A 20,218-nucleotide genomic window follows, 5' to 3' on the forward strand; every position below is an offset into this window, starting at 1 on the left:
GCCTACCGGGGCAAGAAGAGGAGCGAGGCGCCGCCCCATATCTTCTCCATCTCCGACAACGCCTACCAGTACATGCTGACAGGTGGGCCGGCTGCTCCGACCTGTGGCTCCTCAGCCCCACACCCGTGGACCTGGGCCCTCAGCCCTGACCCCATTGCCTCTGCTCTTTTCCCTTCCAGATCGGGAGAACCAGTCAATCCTCATCACGTGAGCAGACACCATCCACCCACAGAGGGCCGTGGGCTGGGGGATCCAGGCTGATTCCTGGGGGTGATGGGGTGGGGAGGAAAGGTTTAAGGCGGAGACTGCAAGGAACTGGGCTCTCCGAGGAGTGCCAGAGTGACCTGCAGTGCTGGGCAGACTCTGCAGGGAGCTGGGCCCCGGGGGAGGAGATTAGATGGCTGGGACTCTGAGAGAGGAGGGTGCAGTGCTGAACTTCGAATGGAGGACGGTGGGAATCTGGGCTCTGATGGGTCCCTGTTGCCCCCAGCGGAGAATCTGGGGCAGGGAAGACTGTGAACACGAAACGTGTCATACAGTACTTTGCCAGCATCGCAGCCATAGGTGACCGTGGCAAGAAGGACAACGTCAATGCAACCAAGGTGCCGGGTGGGCCACGGGCTCGGCAGAGGGGGACTGGGGGGTGGGCTGACCAGGTGACCCCTAGCCCTGCCCTGGGAAATAGTGTGGACTGCACCCCTGAGCCCAGTGCTCAAGACCTACCTGGCAGGAGACACACACTCTGAGGTCTGAATATGACCTGTTGGAGCGGCAAACCCCCAGCAGTCCATCCGGCCACACCCCTGCCCTCCCCACCACCACCTGGAGATGGACTGGAGATGCAGCCCCACGCTCTGCTCCCTCTGCAGGGCACCCTGGAGGACCAGATCATCCAGGCCAACCCCGCCCTGGAGGCCTTCGGCAACGCCAAGACAGTCCGGAACGACAACTCCTCCCGCTTCGTGAGTGCACCTGACCACTGCCAACTGGCCTCATGCGGCCTCAACAAAAAAAGGGGGGTTCAGTTTTGCCAACAGTCACCCCACCTGGTTGATTGTCCTGCATTTGGTTTTGGGATATCAAATAACACACACACACACACATACACACACACACACACACACACACACTCCAAACCCTCCCCACTCAGCCTGGCCCCCGAGTGCTGGGAACTCAAGAAAAGAGACCCAGAGCTACCACAGCTGTTCCAGAGCCGAGTAACAGGGCTGATTTGGGTCACATTCTAGATTTTCCTTATGACTGTTTTGCAAAGCTCTTCCACACTGGAAGTGGGAAGAGAGCATGGGCGTTGGAGCCAATTCCCCAGCATTCCATCTGTCCAGCAAGTCCCCACACCTCTCTGAGCCCCAGTTCCTTCATCAGTGAGACAGAGGTAGTAGTATCTACCTTGCTGGTTATTGGGAGGATTACAAGAGATCATATCAGAGGTACAAACAGGACACATTCTATCAGTGCTCATTCCTGTGTCATTTCTTTCTTTTTTAAAAAAATATTTATTTATTTATTTGGCTGAGCTGGGTCTTTAGTTGTGGCATGTGGGATCTTCATTGTGCATGCGGGATCTTCATTGTGGCATGCGGGATCTCTAGTTGTGGTGTGCAGGATCTATTAATAGTTCCCTGACCAGGGATTGAACGTGGGCTCCCTGCATTGGGAGAGCAGAGTCTTAACAGCTGGACCACCAGGGAAGTCCCCTCCTGTGTCGTTTCTGCTCAGAGATCCCTGGGTGGCATGTGGGGATGGGCATCCTCTTCCCTGTTTTACTGATACTAAACTGGGATTCCAAAGAAGTCATTTACATTTCCAGAACCGTCCAGGGCATTCTGGGTTGCGATGAGGTCCAGGATCTCCATGCGTCTCTTCTGGCCAGTTCTCTCACTCTTTGTCCCATCTGCCCCCAGGGGAAATTCATCAGGATCCACTTTGGAGCCACTGGAAAGCTGGCTTCTGCAGACATAGAAACTTGTGAGTACGTGGGGAGCCCTGCCCACACCTCTGGGTCCTCCACCTCTGCCTTCATTCCCGCCGGATGCCCCACCTCAACATTTCCCCTCCATCTTCTGTCTCTGTCTACATTTGCCTCTTGGCTTTAGAATTCTTCTTCCTTTAAACCGTATCTTTCCCCGGGCTCTCTCCACTTGCCGTGAGAGCCCTTCTCCCCTGACCTCCACCCTGTTGCTGGCTTGGCTTTTTCCCTCCTTACCTGCCTCCCCGCCTCTCCTCACTTCAGATCTCCTGGAGAAGTCCCGGGTGATCTTCCAGCTGAAGGCTGAGAGGAACTACCACATCTTCTACCAGATCCTGTCCAACAAGAAGCCAGAGCTGCTGGGTGAGCCCAGCCCGATGGCCCTGCTGCCCCCAGCGCCCTCCACAAGCCCGCCTGTGCAGGGCAGATCCCTCCTCCTCACCCATCCCGCCAGCCTGCTCACCCCCACTCCTTCCATCTGCCCCTTGCCTTTCTCTTCTTCCCTCACCTTGGACTCCCCTGTGTCAATTCTTGCCTCCCTTTCCACCCTTCCTTGCTGCTTTGCTCCTTCTCCTCTGCATTTGCCTCCCCTTCTCCCACCTGTCATTCGCCCACCATCCTCCCATCCTGGGTCCTCGCCGCCCACTTTTCCTTTCCTTCTGGGTCCTCCCCTTGGTCCTTGCTGACGGTCCTCCTCTCTACCTGCTCCCGCTCTTCCCTTCATCCCACCCCTGCCCCCCACCGTGCCCCCTCCCACCCCCTTGCCCCCTGCCCTGTCCCCCGCCTGGACAGACATGCTGCTGGTCACCAACAACCCCTACGACTACGCCTTCGTGTCTCAGGGGGAGGTGTCCGTGGCCTCCATCGACGACTCCGAGGAGCTGGCGGCCACGGATGTGAGCTAGGAGGCAGTGGGCGGGTCCCGGGGCTCCTGGGCCGCCCGCCCCGCCACCCACTCTGCCTCTCTTGCCCTGCCCCAGAGTGCCTTCGACGTGCTGGGCTTCACTCCTGAGGAGAAGGCCGGCGTCTACAAGCTGACGGGCGCCATCATGCACTACGGAAACATGAAGTTCAAGCAGAAGCAGCGGGAGGAGCAGGCCGAGCCCGACGGCACTGAAGGTTCGAGGACAGGAGAGCAGGCGCTGAGAAGGCCTGAGGGGATGGGCATCTGCCCGTCATGCAGAGACAGTCCTCTGGGAGCACGGTCTCCCACTCTGTGTCCAAAAGGGGTGCCTTTCAACGATTTTATTTTTGGCTGCGTTGGGTCTTCGTTGCTGTGCGTGAGCTTTCTCTAGTTGGGGCGAGCGGGGGCTACTCTTCGTTGCAGTGCGCGGGCTTCTCATTGGGGCGGCTTCTCTTGTTGCGGAGCACGGGCTCTAAGAGCACGGGCCTCAGTAGTTGCGGCACGTTGGCTCGGTACTTGTGGCTCGCAGGCTTAGTTGCTCCGCGACATGTGGGATCTTCGCAGACCAGGAATTGAACCCGTGTCCTCTGCATTGACAGGCGGATTCTTAACCACTGTGCCACCAGGGATGTGCCCCTTTCAATGATTTTTAAGGAGTTACGTTCACAGTAGCGATGTTAGGACCTCGATAGAGAAAGTGGAAAGAAACCAGGAATAGGAGAAGCAGGTGGTTGAAAGGCTGTGCTTTCTCCCAGGGCGGGCTCAGCCCCACCCCAAGTCCACCTGGCCCAGGCTCCAGGCTTTCTTCTCCATTAGAACCTAGCCAGATGCCACCCTGCATCCCAGACAGGCTGGCTCCCAGAGGACCTGAGGCTTGTGGGTGGGTGAAGGCCGGGACATGGGAGAAGTGGGCAGACAGGGAGGCACCTCTCAATCCCGCTAGCTTCTCAACCCAGCTGCACAGAGCAGAAGTGAATTGGGGAGACTTCCTTCTGCACCCAAGACACCCCCAAGCCCAGGAAAGCAGAGAACTGATCTCTGCACATCCCCATCACTAATGCAGTGTGTATGTGAGGGATGCCCAGGCCTTGGGTGAGCCCCTCGCAGTCTCCGTGCCATGTTCTGTTTGGGAGGCAGGAAGCCAAGGGTCAGGACACAGCTCAGGGCATTGGCGCATCACCCACATCGCTGGGCCTCAGTTTCCCCCTCAGTGGAATGGAGCGAAAGCCCTTCCCAGCTCCCTCTAAGGCTATCTCGAGAATCCCTTGAGAAGGAGATGTGAAGGGGTGTGAACAGGGCTGGACAAACGCCCAAGAACGTTCCTCTTGGCCCACCTTCAAGGACCCCTTCTCTATGTCTGTCCAGATCAAATGCCAAGCCTCAGTTTCACAATAGCATGTTGCCAGTTATCACAAAACTCTTGAAATTAAACCAAATAAATTCCTTCTAACTAGATATCATATGTTGGATGGCACATTTGGAGAGCTGGGGATTGGGGGAGGGTGACCAACATGCTGTTAGGAACCTTGATTTCCCAGCCAGCCATGTTGGCCAACACATAGATTCAGGGTAGAGCAGGCCCAGTCCTGGGCTAGATCCTGGGATTGGGGACAAAGGAGGAAAGAAGAAGAGGACAGCATCAGCCACAGTCCCTGCCCTGGAGAGATGAAGGGATGCAGTGTGGTAGGAGGTCCTGGGGTGAGGGAAGGGCCTGGGCTCCAGCCTGACTCAGGCACACACTGGCTGTGTCACCATTGCAAGCCTTGTGCCCTTCAGGCCTCTATTTGTAACTCTTTTTTTTTTTTTAATTTATTATTTACTTTTGGCTGCGTTGGGTCTTCGTTGCTGTGCGTGGGCTTTCTCTAGTTGGGGCGAGCGGGGGCTACCCTTCGTTGTGGTGCGCAAGCTTCTCATTGCGGTGGCTTCTCTTGTTGCGAAGAACGGGCTCTAGGCGTGCAGGCTTCAGTAGTTGTGGCACACGGGCTCAGTAGTTGTGGCTCGCGGGCTCTAGGGCGCAGGCTCAGTCGTTGTGGCGCACGGGCGTAGTTGCTCCGCGGCATGTGGGATCTTTCCGGACCAGGGCTCGAACCCGTGTCCCCTGCATTGGCAGGCGGATTCTTAACCACTGCACCACCAGGGAAGTCCCTATTTGCAACTCTTTAACGAGAGAGGCAGGACCTGATGGTCCTGGGAAAGAGGGTCTGCTGAAAGTGCTTGCTTATCCCTTTCCTTCTCCACCAGATGCTGACAAGTCCGCCTACCTCATGGGGCTGAACTCAGCCGACCTGCTCAAGGGGCTGTGCCACCCTCGAGTGAAGGTGGGCAATGAGTACGTCACCAAGGGGCAGAATGTCCAGCAGGTGTACTACTCCATTGGGGCGCTGGCCAAGGCCGTGTACGAGAAGATGTTCAACTGGATGGTGACGCGGATCAACGCCACCCTGGAGACCAGGCAGCCGCGCCAGTACTTCATAGGCGTCCTGGACATTGCCGGCTTCGAGATCTTCGACGTGAGTGGGGAGCCCCGGGGCCGGGAGAACAGTAACTCACTGGTTCGCACAGGCAGCCACCGCTGGCCGAGCCGGCTGCAGGCCAGTCGCGGGGACGGCGATGGGCTCCGCAGTGGTGGAGGCGGTCATGTGTCTTCAGGGCGCCCTCCCTCCCCGCCCTGACAGGGGAGGGGAGGGGCCCGCTGCACCCCTTGCCGGGCTGGACGCGGCCCTGGGCGCACCGCATGGGCCACGGACAGCTGCCCGCCTGACCCGCTCCCCTCCCCCACCCCCTGCTCTGTAGTTCAACAGCTTTGAGCAGCTCTGCATCAACTTCACCAACGAGAAGCTGCAGCAGTTCTTCAACCACCACATGTTCGTGCTGGAGCAGGAGGAATACAAGAAGGAGGGCATCGAGTGGGAGTTCATCGACTTCGGCATGGACCTGCAGGCCTGCATCGACCTCATCGAGAAGGTGCCGCTTCGGCCCCTCCGCCTGAACTCTCCACTCACACCCCACATGCATGAACGGCCCAGAAAAGTGGCAGACCCCTCTCCCTTCAGGGAGATCCAGACAGCAGAAGAAGCCCGAGCCCCAGTTCCCAGAACCTTGCAGGAGAGGGTGGTGCCTGGGAGAGCTGAGTTTCCAGAGGCTTGAGAGTGGACGCACGGAGGACGGGCACCTCAAGGATGGCCTCCCACACCAGTGTGCTTGCGGCCCTGGTTTACCCATCAAGGAGCAGGAAGTTTGAGGGTGGCACAGGGGACCATAAGAGAACACCTATTTTCAACCCCATCATCTCAGGGATCTGGGCGATGGAATGGTGTGTAAAGCACCTGTAGCATCCACATTCCCAGACTTTCACAAAGGTCCCTCCGAAATCAAACAAAGTCCCACCTTGGGAAGGCTTGAACAGGTGTCAGTCAATAGATAACTGTACTCAGAGCTGACACTGATACCTAATACCCAAAGGAGCATCTCCATTTGCAAATACTGACCCTAGAGCAGGGTCCATCTCCATCTGCTTAAAGCAGGCTCAGTGATACTCTCCCCTCCACCCTCAGCCCATGGGCATCATGTCCATCCTGGAGGAGGAGTGCATGTTCCCCAAGGCCACTGACATGACCTTCAAGGCTAAGCTGTTTGACAACCACCTGGGCAAGTCCAGCAACTTCCAGAAGCCACGCAACATCAAGGGGAAGCCGGAAGCCCACTTCTCCCTGATCCACTACGCCGGCACGGTGGACTACAACATCATAGGCTGGCTACAGAAAAACAAAGACCCCCTCAACGAGACGGTGGTGGAGTTGTACAAGAAATCCTCGCTCAAGATGCTCAGCACCCTGTTTGCCAACTATGCTGGGTTTGACACACGTGAGTGGAGACTGGGACCCAGGGGACTGGGAGAAGGACTTCTGCCGTGGTTCTGAGGCAGGTCACGTGCTACACCCCACCACTTCCATGTCAGGCTGGGCCCCAAGCTTTACAGGTTCAGTGAGATAGGATTGGGTGGAGAAGCTGAGGCACCCACAATGAAGACCCTGGCCTGCAGGCTAAATGTGAAGAGAGGTTGTGATTCCTCACCCCCTGTCCAGACTCCCCACGTGCACACTCATCCCGTTTTCTCGACTCTCCTTCCCACAGCTATCGAAAAGGGCAAAGGCAAGGCCAAGAAAGGCTCATCTTTTCAGACCGTGTCAGCTCTGCACAGGGTGAGCGTGTGGCCCAGCGCCACCCCAGCCCCGCTTGCCCCTTGCCTGGCTCATCCCCAGCTCCTGCCCCTCAGTCTCTTCAGGCCCTTCCTGATCCTGTCCACCCTGTCTTCTCTCCTGATCCTGTCCACCCTGTCTTCTCTCCCCTTCATCTGCTGGCCTCGTCTCCCACTCCTTTCTCATCTCACCTCGCTTCACTGTCGCTCCTGCCTCCCATCCTCTCCCTCTCCACGTCTCCCCTAGCCCTCCTTTATCCTCTAGCTCCTCGAGTTCTCTCTGTCTGTCTTTCCCTTCCTTCCTCTCCACTCACTTCTCTTTCTTTCCCTGTCTTTACTCTTCCCTCTTGGGTTTTGGGCCACAGGAGAATCTGAACAAGCTGATGACCAACTTGCGCTCCACACACCCCCACTTCGTGCGGTGCATCATCCCCAATGAGACAAAGTCTCCAGGTAAAGCCCAAGAAGTCGGGCCCAGCCCAAGGCTGAGACGCGTTGCCCCGGGGTCAGGGCCTTCTAGGTCACCTCCTGAGCTCCCACCATGGAGCTTTCCAAATCATGCTCTTCTCATCCCGTTGCCCATGGAGTCTCACACACTACCTCCCACCTCGGCCACAGTGCTGCCTTACATTTGGAATGTGTAGCTCAGAGTAATGTGCAAGGCACTCTGATGGACATTACCTCATTAGTGCCTTACAACCGCTGGTGACACGTGTAAGGATTGTTTATCCCTTTCTGAATCAATCATAAGGAGATGGAGGAGTTCAGGTGCCTGGGTTCAAGGCCTGGCTCTCTTCTGATCAGTTCAGTGACCTCGGTCAAGTCCCTTAACCTGTCCGGGCTTATTTTATTCTCTAAAAAATGGGCTATATTTGCCCTGGCTATCACCTATGATAATAGGCATAAACCATATAAAATAAGGACTGTGAAAGCCTTTCGGTTACTCTCAAAACATGGCTAGGAAAAAATACTGACTTGCTAAGGTCATAGGCCAGTACGTGGCAGAGCCAGGATCAGAACCCAGAACCCTTGGCTGTTAGTCCCGTGCTCTCTCAACACACTCCTCCCTCTCCCTCCTGCCACAGGGGTGATGGACAACCCCCTGGTCATGCACCAGCTGCGCTGCAATGGTGTGCTGGAGGGCATCCGCATCTGCAGGAAGGGCTTCCCCAACCGCATCCTCTACGGGGACTTCCGGCAGAGGTGGGCGCCACGGCCCCCCAGGGCTCAGGGAACAGGGGGAGCGTGGGCAGCCTCGGGTGGGAGGGGAGTCTTCAGGTGGCCTCAGATTCTCTGGGCAGAGCAGAGCAGTGCAGAACGTGGGTAACTACGGGCACCTCCCTCCCAGGTACCGCATCCTGAACCCGGCAGCCATCCCCGAGGGCCAGTTCATTGACAGCAGGAAAGGGTCAGAGAAGCTGCTGGGCTCCCTGGACATTGACCACAACCAGTACAAGTTCGGCCACACCAAGGTGAGGAAAGGGAAGAAACAAACTGATTACAGGAAGACCTGTCTTGTCCTTTGACTCCTCACCTCATGGCTCCTTTCCTTTTACCAACCACCTCAGGAACATTACTGAACCACGTGCTAGCCCTCCCCATGGACCAGACAGCACTGCTCCCCCATGCCAGCTCCAGCTGCCATTGACCTCCTTCCTCCAGTTCTTTCCTGCACTGTTAGCCTCTCTAAGATAAGCACCCCCTCTTTTCCATCCTGCCTGTCCTAGTCATGTCCACACACACCTTCTCCACAGGTGTTCTTCAAGGCGGGGCTGCTGGGGCTGCTGGAGGAGATGCGGGACGAGAGGCTGAGCCGTATCATCACCCGCATCCAGGCTCAGTCCCGGGGTGTGCTCTCCAGAATGGAGTTCAAGAAGCTGTTGGAACGTAGGTGAGAGATCTCAAAAGGAGGTTCTCAGGTCTCTAAGGCCCAGGTTGGTTCGGGGCAGTATAAGGAGAAAGAGCACACCAGGTCTTCAAATGACAAAGGGGGCACGACACACATACAGACACAGGGTGGGCCTTGCTGTCGGAGTGTGGGATGGATGGAGGACAGGGCCATGACCCAGGAGCCAAGGCCTCAGGACGGGGAGGAGGGAGGAAGCTCTCTCACCAACCTTCTTGCTGTGCCCCCGCAGAGACTCCCTGCTGGTAATCCAGTGGAACATTCGGGCCTTCATGGGGGTCAAGAACTGGCCCTGGATGAAGCTCTACTTCAAGATCAAACCGCTGCTGAAGAGCGCAGAGACAGAGAAGGAAATAGCCCTCATGAAGGAGGAGTTTGGGCGCCTCAAAGAGGCTCTGGAGAAGTCGGAGGCTCGACGCAAGGAGCTGGAGGAGAAGATGGTGTCCCTGCTGCAGGAGAAGAATGACCTGCAGCTCCAAGTGCAGACGGTGAGGCTCCCGGGCCTCTGCTGGCTCTTCTGCCCTACACCTGCCCACATCCCCCACACACCCTGCACTTCCCCACCCAGGGGCTCACCATCTTGTGCCCTCATAGGCAGAGGATTCTGGAATCAATACTTCCAAAGACCTCCAAAGAGGTCTCTCGAGGGAAAGAAAGGGAAAGGGAGAAAGAACTAACTTAAAAACATGGGCTTTCCACCAGGGTTCAACCTGGATCCACAGCTCAATAATTTTGCAACCTTGGGCAAACAATGCATTATCTTTGAGTCTCAATGTCCTCATCTCTAGATGGGAAATAAAGCCACCCATCTCACTAGGTTGTAAATATGTAAAGTGCTGGCATCAACAAACACAGTTCCCTCCCGTTGATGGAAGAACCAGAGGAAGAGGGCCAGATAAAGAGACTTCTGGTTCCCTTCCTCTCGGCTCTCATCCCCCAGTGCTCCCGTCACATTGCCCTAAAACTCTTCCTCTCCCCATCCTTCTGAGGTTCTTCTCAGCTGGGGAGATCCTAGAGCTCCCCTCCTATAGTGAGGGTGGAGCCTGTCCCTCCATGCACTTGCCAGGGCGAGGACCCCACCCACCAAACAGCCTCCCCTCTGCACCTTGCCCTCAGGAACAAGACAACCTGGCTGATGCGGAAGAGCGCTGCGACCAGCTGATCAAGAACAAGATCCAGCTGGAGGCCAAGGTGAAGGAGATGACCGAGAGGCTGGAGGACGAGGAGGAGATGAACGCCGAGCTCACGGCCAAGAAGCGCAAGCTGGAAGACGAGTGCTCTGAGCTCAAGAGGGACATTGATGACCTGGAGCTGACGCTGGCCAAGGTGGAGAAGGAGAAGCACGCCACAGAGAACAAGGTGAGGGCAGCTCCCTCTGGCTCCAGCCCAAGTCTCCTCAGGATTCCGAGACCTGAGTGTGGCCCCGGTCCTTGGCATTGGAGGTCTCCACAGATGTCTCCAGGTTGGTGACCTTTGACCTTAAAGGGGATGGGGTTCTTGGTCAACAGGTGAAGAATCTGACAGAGGAGATGGCTGGGCTGGACGAGATCATTGCCAAGCTGACCAAGGAGAAGAAAGCTCTGCAAGAGGCCCACCAACAGGCCCTGGATGACCTTCAGGCTGAGGAGGACAAGGTCAACACCCTGACCAAGGCCAAGGTCAAGCTGGAACAGCATGTGGACGATGTAAGTAGATTGTCACAAGGGCCTAGATATACCATGTCCATCTGTGCTTGTGTGTGTGTGTGTGTGTGTGTTTGGGGGGGTGGGGCTGGACGGTGCTCCCTCTCCTGACATCTTTCTAGAAGGGAGCTGGGGAATAGAAAAGGGGAGGGGTGATCAATTCTGATTTATATATCTTATCTTGCTGATGTGATCCACAGTAGAGATGGGCTTCCTTATTTCACTTGATGTTCAAGCCTATATGTCTCTCCCTTCAACCACAGGATTTAGAGGGTTAACTTGTAAGAACATGAAACATTTTCTTGGGAATTTTGTGAAGCTCCTCAAGGATGATCTTTGGACTTCTAATATTTTAGCCAGGATCTGATCCTTAGTGATCATTGTTCCCACAGGTAGTCCTTTGAGCATATCTCTACTGAATCACTCTTTATCACTCTGTGTTATCATTACTGAAGTATTCGTCCCAGCCATAGACTGGAAGCTGCCTTTAGGTGGGAACTTGGATTTATTCAATTTTGTGTCTGTAGTGCCTAATATGGGGCCTGGTATCCAGTAGGTGCTTACAGGATGCAGAATGAATGAACGTAGCTTTGGGATTTCATCCCACAGTCATTCATTCAATCATTTATCAAATAGTTACTGAGCATCCCTCCATGCTAGGGGCTCTCACAGTCCCCTGGCCACAGCCGGCCCATTCTGGGGAAGCTTTCCCAAGTCCTGACACCTCTCAGGATTCCTCAATCACAGAGGGACTAAGCTCCCAAATCACCAAATAAGGATGCTTGGCCTAACAGGGCACATTGGTCCTTTTCTCCACCAGCTGGAGGGATCCCTGGAGCAGGAGAAGAAGGTGCGTATGGACCTGGAACGAGCCAAGCGGAAGCTTGAGGGAGACCTGAAGCTGACCCAGGAGAGCATCATGGATCTGGAGAACGACAAGCAGCAGCTGGATGAGCGGCTAAAAAAGTAGCGTGTTCCCCGCCCCATCGCCCTTCCTCCTCCCCCGCCCAGCAGACTGTTCCGCCCATGGCAATATTAGCTGAGCCAAGACATCCAACCTCAGAGGCAACAGCCTCATGCAGCCTCCATAAGTAGGTGCAAAACTGTGGGCAAAGCCTCCAGGAAGAGGGCTTTCCTCCCCCAGACACGCACATCAGGGCCCGGCAGGCCTCCCTGGCCAAAGTCTAACCCGGATCCCTCAAGCCCTCTCTTCCTGCTGGACACTCAAAAGGGATGAAAAATAACAGCTCACCCCCTTTATACACAAGTCTCTTTGGAGACCAGTTGCTTAACACAGAGGAAAGCTCCACACAAAAGCCTCTCAGGTAAATCCTTTCAGGTCCTTCACAGAGAGCCCAGAGGACCACAGAGAAACGGCTCAGCCACCACGTGTGAGCAGTGCACGGTCTGGCTACTTCTTTGTTCAGTGATCTTGTGGTTCCAATTCTTATTGCAAGATCTTCAAAAATGTGTAGATCCACTTTTCACACCTGGCGAACAGTGAGTCTGTGGGGCATTTTTGGATGATCAAAGATCTTATGGTGCTTTAGGGTCAGGACTATGAAAGGCTGTGAAACTCATCCTGGTCTACAGTCTCACCAGGAAATCTTCACACCTCCCCAGGCACAGTACTTGCTGAATGAATGAATAAATATATGATCCCAGTGATCCTCAAACCACCTTTTAAGAATGGTACTTGGGGCTTCCCTGGTGGCGCAGTGGTTGAGAGTGTGCCGATGCAGGGGACACGGGTTCATGCCCCGGTCCGGGAAGATCCCACATGCCGCGGAGCGGCTAGGCCCGTGAGCCATGGCCGCTGAGCCTGCGCGTCCGGAGCCTGTGCTCCGCAACGGGAGAGGCCACAACAGTGAGAGACCCACATACCGAAAAGAAAAAAAAAAAAAAAAAAAAAAAGAATGGTACTTGAACCCCACTTACCAAAGAGGAAAGGAAGGCTCAGAAAGGTTACCAAGTTGCCCAAAGTAACAGTGACAGAATTAAAGACCATCAGAGCTAAAAGGGGCCTTTGAGTCGACCTAGTCCAACGCCTTCATTTTACAGACCAAAGAAGGGAGCATCTCGGAGCCCAGGTCCTGTCACTCCACCTACAGTGCTCTTCCTGTTATATTTCCTATTGAACTTCAATCCTTCAGCAGGTGTTACACTTTCAGGGACCTTACAACAGCCCTGGAAGCTGGGGTTTTTTTGATGAAATTTTGCTCCTCGTTTGTTTCATTACCATCTCCAACCACTGGTAGGCCCTCCTGGAGCCCAACCAGCCTCCCTTGCCTCACCCTCCCTCCTTCCCCGCAGGAAGGACTTTGAGCTGAATGCCCTCAATGCGAAGATTGAGGATGAGCAGGCCCTGGGCAGCCAGCTGCAGAAGAAGCTCAAAGAGCTTCAGGTAAGGTCCCTGGGCTGGTCCTCAGCCCCCCAACCCTCCTCCAGGCCGTTCTCTCCCAGCATCACAGGCACTGGCTCTGTGTCTGTGAAGGGAGGTGCTGGGCCATCACAGTTCCCCTGTGGAGCACCTCGAGGAGGGCTGGCTGATCCAAGGATGACATAGGAAGAGATCTTGAAACACTCACAGGTCTGGGGACAGAAATCCCAGCTTCCTATATCAGCTGTGGTTCAGCTGGTGACTGTGGGTAGTCCACTGCCAATCTCTGGGTCTATATGTCCTCCCTTGTTCCCTGTGGCTTTTAAGGTCCCTTCAGCCCTGATGGTCTGTGACTTCAGTTCTTACCTCTAGAGTGAACGCTGTGTTGGCTCTTTAGTTGTCTGGTCAGACGAACCTGGCTCTTTCATTCCAACTTCTATTATTTTTGCCACAAAACTGCTTAAACTATCCCTGGAACACAGGTCTCTTTGTCCTTCTTCAAGAGCAAGCTTCAACCACTTTCCTTCCAATAAAGACAATGTACAATGTTCTGGCCCAAACTCAGCTGTCCAAACCATCTCACCCAAATCCTGTTATTTCTACCTGTCCACTGGTGGAACTAAGCTGCCTGCTGTTCCAGACAGGCCAGGAGCCTTCTAGAGCCCTGGGGAGGGGGCTCTGATGGAGGGGTCAGGCGGTGGGTCTGAGCCCCCTATACCCTGCCCAGGCACGCATCGAGGAGCTGGAGGAAGAGCTGGAGGCCGAGCGCACTGCCCGGGCCAAGGTGGAGAAGCTGCGCTCAGACCTGTCCCGGGAGCTGGAGGAGATCAGTGAGCGGCTGGAGGAGGCTGGCGGGGCCACGTCCGTGCAGATCGAGATGAACAAGAAGCGCGAGGCTGAGTTTCAGAAGATGAGGCGGGACCTGGAGGAGGCCACGCTGCAGCACGAGGCCACGACGGCCGCCCTGCGCAAGAAGCACGCCGACAGCGTGGCCGAGCTGGGCGAGCAGATCGACAACCTGCAGCGCGTGAAGCAGAAGCTGGAGAAGGAGAAGAGCGAGTTCAAGCTGGAGCTGGACGATGTCACCTCCAACATGGAGCAGATCATCAAGGCCAAGGTGGGCCTCTGCTCTCCTCTCCTCACCCTGTCCTCCCTCACAGCCTCGCAGTGCGCCTTCCTTCCACTTCCTCTCTGCCATCGCTCTTATTCTCACTCCCTTCGTCACCCTCTGGTCTCTCTCCCTCTCTCCCTTGCACCTGCCTTGCCCTCCACCTGTGTCTCCATCTCCTCACCATCTCTCCCTTCTTTAATTCATGCATCCTCTCCAGATTGTGCCCCTCCAGCCCCGCCCCATTTCACCCCCCACCCCCCGCCTCTGTGCGCTCCCCAACCTTGGTCCTCCCTTCCTTCCTCCAGTCAACCCAGCCCCTCGCACATTCACCTTTCTCTTGTCCCTTACCGCCTGAAGGCAAACCTGGAGAAGGTGTCCCGGACACTGGAGGACCAGGCCAACGAGTACCGGGCAAAGCTAGAAGAGGCCCAGCGCTCCCTCAATGACTTCTCCACCCAGCGAGCCAAGCTGCAGACGGAGAACGGTGGGTGCCCCTAACCAGCCCTGCGCCTGCCTCACGGAAGAGCATCAGTTGCCCCCTTCCATGGCCCACAAACCCTTGTTCCCACCTGCAGGTGAGCTGTCCCGGCAACTGGAGGAAAAGGAGGCGCTGATCTTGCAGCTGACCCGAGGGAAGCTCTCCTACACCCAGCAGCTGGAGGACCTCAAGAGGCAGCTGGAGGAGGAGGGCAAGGTGAGGCCCGGCTACGGGGCAGCAGACAGGATTGATGGCAGCCCTGGGGCAACCAACCTCAGAAATGGAGCCTGGAAGCTGCAGAGAGGCCTCTAATGAAAAAACCTCCAGGCCAGGTTCTTCTACTCTTCAGCTAAGCCACACCCGAACATCACTGAGTGCCTCCTTTCTTATTTGGAAGGGATGGGCAAACTGGGAAGGTACCTTAAGATGTTGAGATTCCACACCAGCCCTCACCCTGAAGGAGGCCGGGGCTTGGTTGAAGTTCATAGATATGAAAAGGATCGGGAGAATGGGGACAGGGCCTTCCCTCCCACCTTCCCAGATGCTGAACCCACCTCCCGGTGCTGCACCTCCCAGGCGAAGAATGCCCTGGCCCACGCACTGCAGTCAGCCCGGCACGACTGTGATCTGCTGCGGGAGCAATACGAGGAGGAGACGGAGGCCAAGGCCGAACTGCAGCGCGTCCTGTCCAAGGCCAACTCGGAGGTGGCCCAGTGGAGGACCAAGTATGAGACGGACGCCATCCAGAGGACCGAGGAGCTGGAGGAGGCCAAGTGAGTCCTGGGCAGCCCCCAACCCTGCTTCTAAGAGAGGAAGGCTCAAGAGGACATGGGTAGAGACAGGCAGAGTGGGCACGGAAGGCAGATTTGAGGTGGAAGAGAGGAGGTGGGGAGAAATGTGGTGGGCAACACAGGTGCTTGCGAGGGAGCTGGGATCCTGCGCTCTGAGTGAACCCTGGCTGGCCCTGACTCACTTCCTGTGACGGGCGAGCTTTTGGCCCGGGTTATACCTGATGCTCACGTATAAGACGAGCAAAAAGCTTGTTGGTCAGAGGAGCTACCGCCGATCAGCCTGGGTGGGGAGAAGTGAGGGCTGCCACCCTGATGCCGTTCCCCGTAGGGAAGAGCCTCTGTTCTAGGCACCCGAAGCCCTGGCTCCCTGGAGGCTGGGGTTCCAGGGTCTGAAGGGCTACTCAGTGTCCCAAGGAGCTGTGTGGGAGGGCCGGGACCTCCTCATCTGGCAGTTCAGGGAGGGGTCGTCCCAAGGCCCCGCTGTTCCCAGATAGAGTGACACACATACACCCAACCGCCCTGGGCAGGAAGAAGCTGGCCCAGAGGCTGCAGGACGCCGAGGAGGCCGTCGAGGCCGTCAACGCCAAGTGCTCCTCGCTGGAGAAGACCAAGCACCGGCTGCAGAATGAGATCGAAGACCTGATGGTGGACGTGGAGCGCTCCAACGCGGCCGCCGCGGCCCTGGACAAGAAGCAGAGGAACTTCGACAAGGTGGGCCCAGGCTGGGGACTCGCAGCCAGGGGCCAGAGCAGGCGGGCAGGCGGGAGTCAGGAACGTCCTCCCAGGAGGCAGAGGCTGGGAGGAGGCTGAGCCCAGGAGAGGGGCCTGGGCGCCCCTGGACGTGGGGCTGGGGCTGCCCGGTGAGCCGCGTCCCGTCCCCGCAGATCCTGGCCGAGTGGAAGCAGAAGTACGAGGAGTCGCAGTCGGAGCTGGAGTCCTCGCAGAAGGAGGCGCGCTCCCTCAGCACCGAGCTCTTCAAGCTCAAGAACGCCTACGAGGAGTCCCTGGAGCACCTGGAGACCTTCAAACGGGAGAACAAGAACCTGCAGGGTGCGGGGCCCAGGCCGGGGGCGGGGGCGGGGCAGGGAGGGTCCGCACGTGGCGCCACCCAGCGGCTCCTAGAGGCGTGCCCCCCGTTGGAGCCCAGCTGCCCCCAGCTGAGCGGCCCGCCCTTCCCACAGAGGAGATCTCCGACCTGACTGAACAGCTGGGCTCCAGTGGAAAGACCATCCACGAGCTGGAGAAGGTCCGCAAGCAGCTGGAGGCTGAGAAGCTGGAGCTGCAGTCGGCCCTGGAGGAGGCCGAGGTGCGCGCACAGGGGTAGGGGGTGCGCAGGGGGTGGGAGAAGAAGCTGAGCTCTAGGCTATGGTCCCTGTTCTCATCTCCCTTTGTTTTTGTTCACTGCTTCATTCTCAGAGCCTAGAACAGTGCCTGGCACATAGTAGGCACTCAACAAATATTGTGGAATGAATGAATGAACCCGGTCACTCAGTTCCCTTCACACAAACATTTTACCTATTACATCTCAGACAAGATTTCCTGTTTCACTCCCCCACCCCGCCTTCCATCTCTGCCTCCCTCTTCGGGTTTTTACATTCTGTGCCTGATTGCCTCGGTTTCCTTGGCAACACCACTCTCTTCATTTTCCTCTTTGTCTTCATAGCTTGCTCTCCTCTGTGAGAGCCTGAATCACCTTCTCTTAGGACTTTTTTTTTCTTTCAAATTCTCTTTTCTTCTTCCTCCTTCTGCTTCTTTGACTGAACCACTTACACCACTCTTGAACTCACTTTGTATCCACGATTCATGGACAGACCCCTGCCCCCACCCTGTGCCCTGACTTCCTCGGACCCTCTCTCCCCACCCCCCTCCAGGCCTCTCTGGAGCACGAGGAGGGCAAGATCCTGCGGGCCCAGCTGGAGTTCAACCAGATCAAGGCAGAGATGGAGCGGAAGCTGGCAGAGAAGGACGAGGAGATGGAGCAGGCGAAGCGCAACCACCTGCGGGTGGTGGACTCCCTGCAGACCTCCCTGGACGCGGAGACGCGCAGCCGCAACGAGGCCCTGCGGGTGAAGAAGAAGATGGAGGGCGACCTCAACGAGATGGAGATCCAGCTCAGCCACGCCAACCGCGTGGCCGCCGAGGCCCAGAAGCAAGTCAAGAGCCTCCAGAGCTTGCTGAAGGTACCTGGTGACTCTTGGAAGCAGGAAGTCACCTCACCCAGAGAGGGGCAGTGGCCGAGTTGGGGGGTGGTGTCCCATCACAGCACCAGATCCCTCCTGCCCCGGGGCCGTCGCAGGCACCTCCCACAGGTCCCACCTGAGCCACCGCCAGGGGCTCTCCACAGCATCCAGTTCAGCTGACGGCCTTCTGATGGGCCAGAGCCCAGCTGCCTGCCTCACGCCCACTCTCCTGATGCGCAGGACACCCAGATCCAGCTGGATGACGCGGTCCGTGCCAACGATGACCTGAAGGAGAACATCGCCATCGTGGAGCGGCGCAACAACCTGCTGCAGGCCGAGCTGGAGGAGCTGCGGGCCGTGGTGGAGCAGACGGAGCGGTCCCGGAAGCTGGCCGAGCAGGAGCTGATCGAGACCAGCGAGCGGGTGCAGCTGCTGCACTCCCAGGTGAGAGGCCAGGAGAAACCTGCCGAGCAGCAGAGCCAGGACACCTAGCAATGCTCTGAATCAGATGGCCTGAGAAAGCATATGTCCAAGCATATGGATCATAAATGATTTCATCTCTTGGACCAGCTCGCCTCTGTTAGTCATGGCTGCGGAACCACAACCTTGAGAAAGGGGTCTACCCTTAAAAGCTAAGAGTGTCATGGTGGGGCTTCCCTGGTGGCGCAGTGGTTGAGAGTCCACCTGCCGATGCAGGGGACACGAGTTCGTGCCCCGGTCCGGGAAGATCCCACATGCCGCGGAGCGGCTGTGCCCGTGAGCCATGGCCGCTGAGCCTGCACGTCCGGAGCCCGTGCTCCGTAACGGGAGAGGCCACAACAGTGAGAGGCCCGCGTACCGCAAAAAAAAAAAAAAGTGTAGAATCAGGCAGCAAAGCAGACATTCAACAGTTTTCTTTGCCTTTATCTAGAACACCAGCCTCATCAACCAGAAGAAGAAGATGGAGGCAGACCTGTCCCAGCTTCAGGGCGAAGTGGAGGAGGCAGTGCAGGAGTGCAGGAATGCCGAGGAGAAGGCCAAGAAGGCCATCACGGACGTGAGTGACCGCTCCCCTTCTTGCCCTCCCCGAAAGACTCGAACCAGGCCTGTGGGTCCAGGCCAGGCCACTGTGCTGTAACAGCGGTGATTCTGCCACTCTGTGGGTTTGAGGGCCTCAGGGAGCAAACGGCAGGATGGGAAAGAGGTGATCCTTAATGGGAAAGAAGAGGCCCCGGGGCCCTGTTGTTTTACGCTCTCTGCCGTGCACAGGCCGCCATGATGGCGGAGGAGCTGAAGAAGGAGCAGGACACCAGCGCGCACCTGGAACGCATGAAGAAGAACATGGAGCAGACCATCAAGGACCTGCAGCACCGGCTGGACGAGGCCGAGCAGATCGCCCTCAAGGGCGGCAAGAAGCAGCTGCAGAAGCTGGAGGCCCGGGTGCGGGAGCTGGAGAATGAGCTGGAAGCCGAGCAGAAGCGCAATGCAGAGTCGATCAAGGGCATGAGGAAGAGTGAGCGTCGCATCAAGGAGCTCACCTACCAGGTGCGGGCACGGCGGCTGCTCTGGGGCCAGGCCCTCTGCATTATGGCATGAAGCCAGGGTGACAGCCACCCCAGAGGGATGGAGTGTTCTCTCTTAGCCTCTTACAGGTCAAGGAGTGAGTGTACAGCCCCTGGCTGCCCTGTTTCTACTCTGCCTGACCCTGTTCTACACTGAGTGTCCCCTGGCTCAGAGGGCAGTCTCTGAGTCCCCTGGCCTTCAAGTTCCACCTCAGCATTCCCCCTCAGCCTTTCCCCTGCAGACACCAGAGCTTGAGCTAGAGCTCACCCAGCACAGATTACCAGAAAGCAAATATGTAGCCAAACCTTAGCCTGGCGTCATCACCACCAAAAAACACCAAACCATTAAAATGAATCTCAGAACTTTTCGGTTACTCAGGGAAGTGTAGACTTTAGCTCTTACGGTGTTTTCTAGAATCAGACTGTGAATTAGATTTTCTTTCCATTCCAATCCAGAGATTCGCCATCCCTCTATGCATACTTGTCCTTAACCTAGATCAAGTCAATGTCATTTCCCAGCAGCCCAGGAAACCCCGTCAGGCCTGCAGTCCCAGAGTTCCTGCCAGCACACGCTGGGTTCTAGAAACAGGGGGCTTACTCTCCATGGGCCCCCAGGACACCCCAGGGCCTGTGCACACACACAGTTTTGTGTGCAATTTCAGGGAGCCCATCCGCTCCCTAGACTCTTTCTTGGTACAAACCATTAAAAGTATTCATAACTTTTTTGGTGAGAAATTGTGAGGAGAACTCAAGTGTTTGGTGAGGATCCAGGAGTTGAAATGGGTCAGGATATTGCATGCAGGGTAAAGCTGATGAGTGGGGAAGGGGCTGCAGTGCTTCCCATGACTATGCCATACTCACTTCTGCCTGACCCCCAGACGGAGGAGGACAGGAAGAACCTGCTGCGGCTGCAGGACCTGGTGGACAAGCTGCAGCTGAAGGTCAAGGCCTACAAGCGCCAGGCCGAGGAGGCGGTGGGTGACCCTGATGGGGCCCAGGCCTGGAGGAGGGGACAAGGAGCCGGCCCCCAGGATGGGAGTCTAATAATCCCTGGCTCCTC

General features: G+C 56.8%; 1 protein-coding gene across 1 annotated transcript; it reads left to right on the plus strand.

Annotated features, from left to right (window-relative positions):
* Window positions 1-57: 57 nt before the first annotated feature.
* LOC114895565 (myosin-7) lies at window positions 58-20,132 on the plus strand (the record flags this gene model as incomplete). Its single annotated transcript, XM_029223118.1, has 33 exons — window positions 58-82; window positions 180-207; window positions 491-602; window positions 870-962; window positions 1,923-1,986; window positions 2,252-2,350; window positions 2,780-2,883; window positions 2,968-3,106; window positions 5,133-5,401; window positions 5,685-5,855; window positions 6,446-6,755; window positions 7,026-7,093; window positions 7,455-7,542; window positions 8,175-8,292; window positions 8,438-8,561; window positions 8,844-8,980; window positions 9,228-9,483; window positions 10,112-10,354; window positions 10,504-10,680; window positions 11,498-11,643; window positions 12,991-13,081; window positions 13,785-14,174; window positions 14,526-14,652; window positions 14,744-14,862; window positions 15,223-15,419; window positions 15,965-16,148; window positions 16,322-16,487; window positions 16,619-16,743; window positions 17,309-17,617; window positions 17,858-18,061; window positions 18,528-18,653; window positions 18,866-19,141; window positions 20,037-20,132. Coding segments are annotated over exons 1-33 (5,166 nt in total), but the record flags the coding sequence as incomplete, so codon positions are not given.
* Window positions 20,133-20,218: the final 86 nt, after the last annotated feature.

This window comes from Monodon monoceros, unplaced genomic scaffold (assembly GCF_005190385.1).
Source record: "Monodon monoceros isolate NGI ecotype Baffin Bay Population unplaced genomic scaffold, NGI_Narwhal_1 Contig2292_ctg1, whole genome shotgun sequence".
Taxonomy (NCBI): domain Eukaryota; kingdom Metazoa; phylum Chordata; class Mammalia; order Artiodactyla; family Monodontidae; genus Monodon; species Monodon monoceros.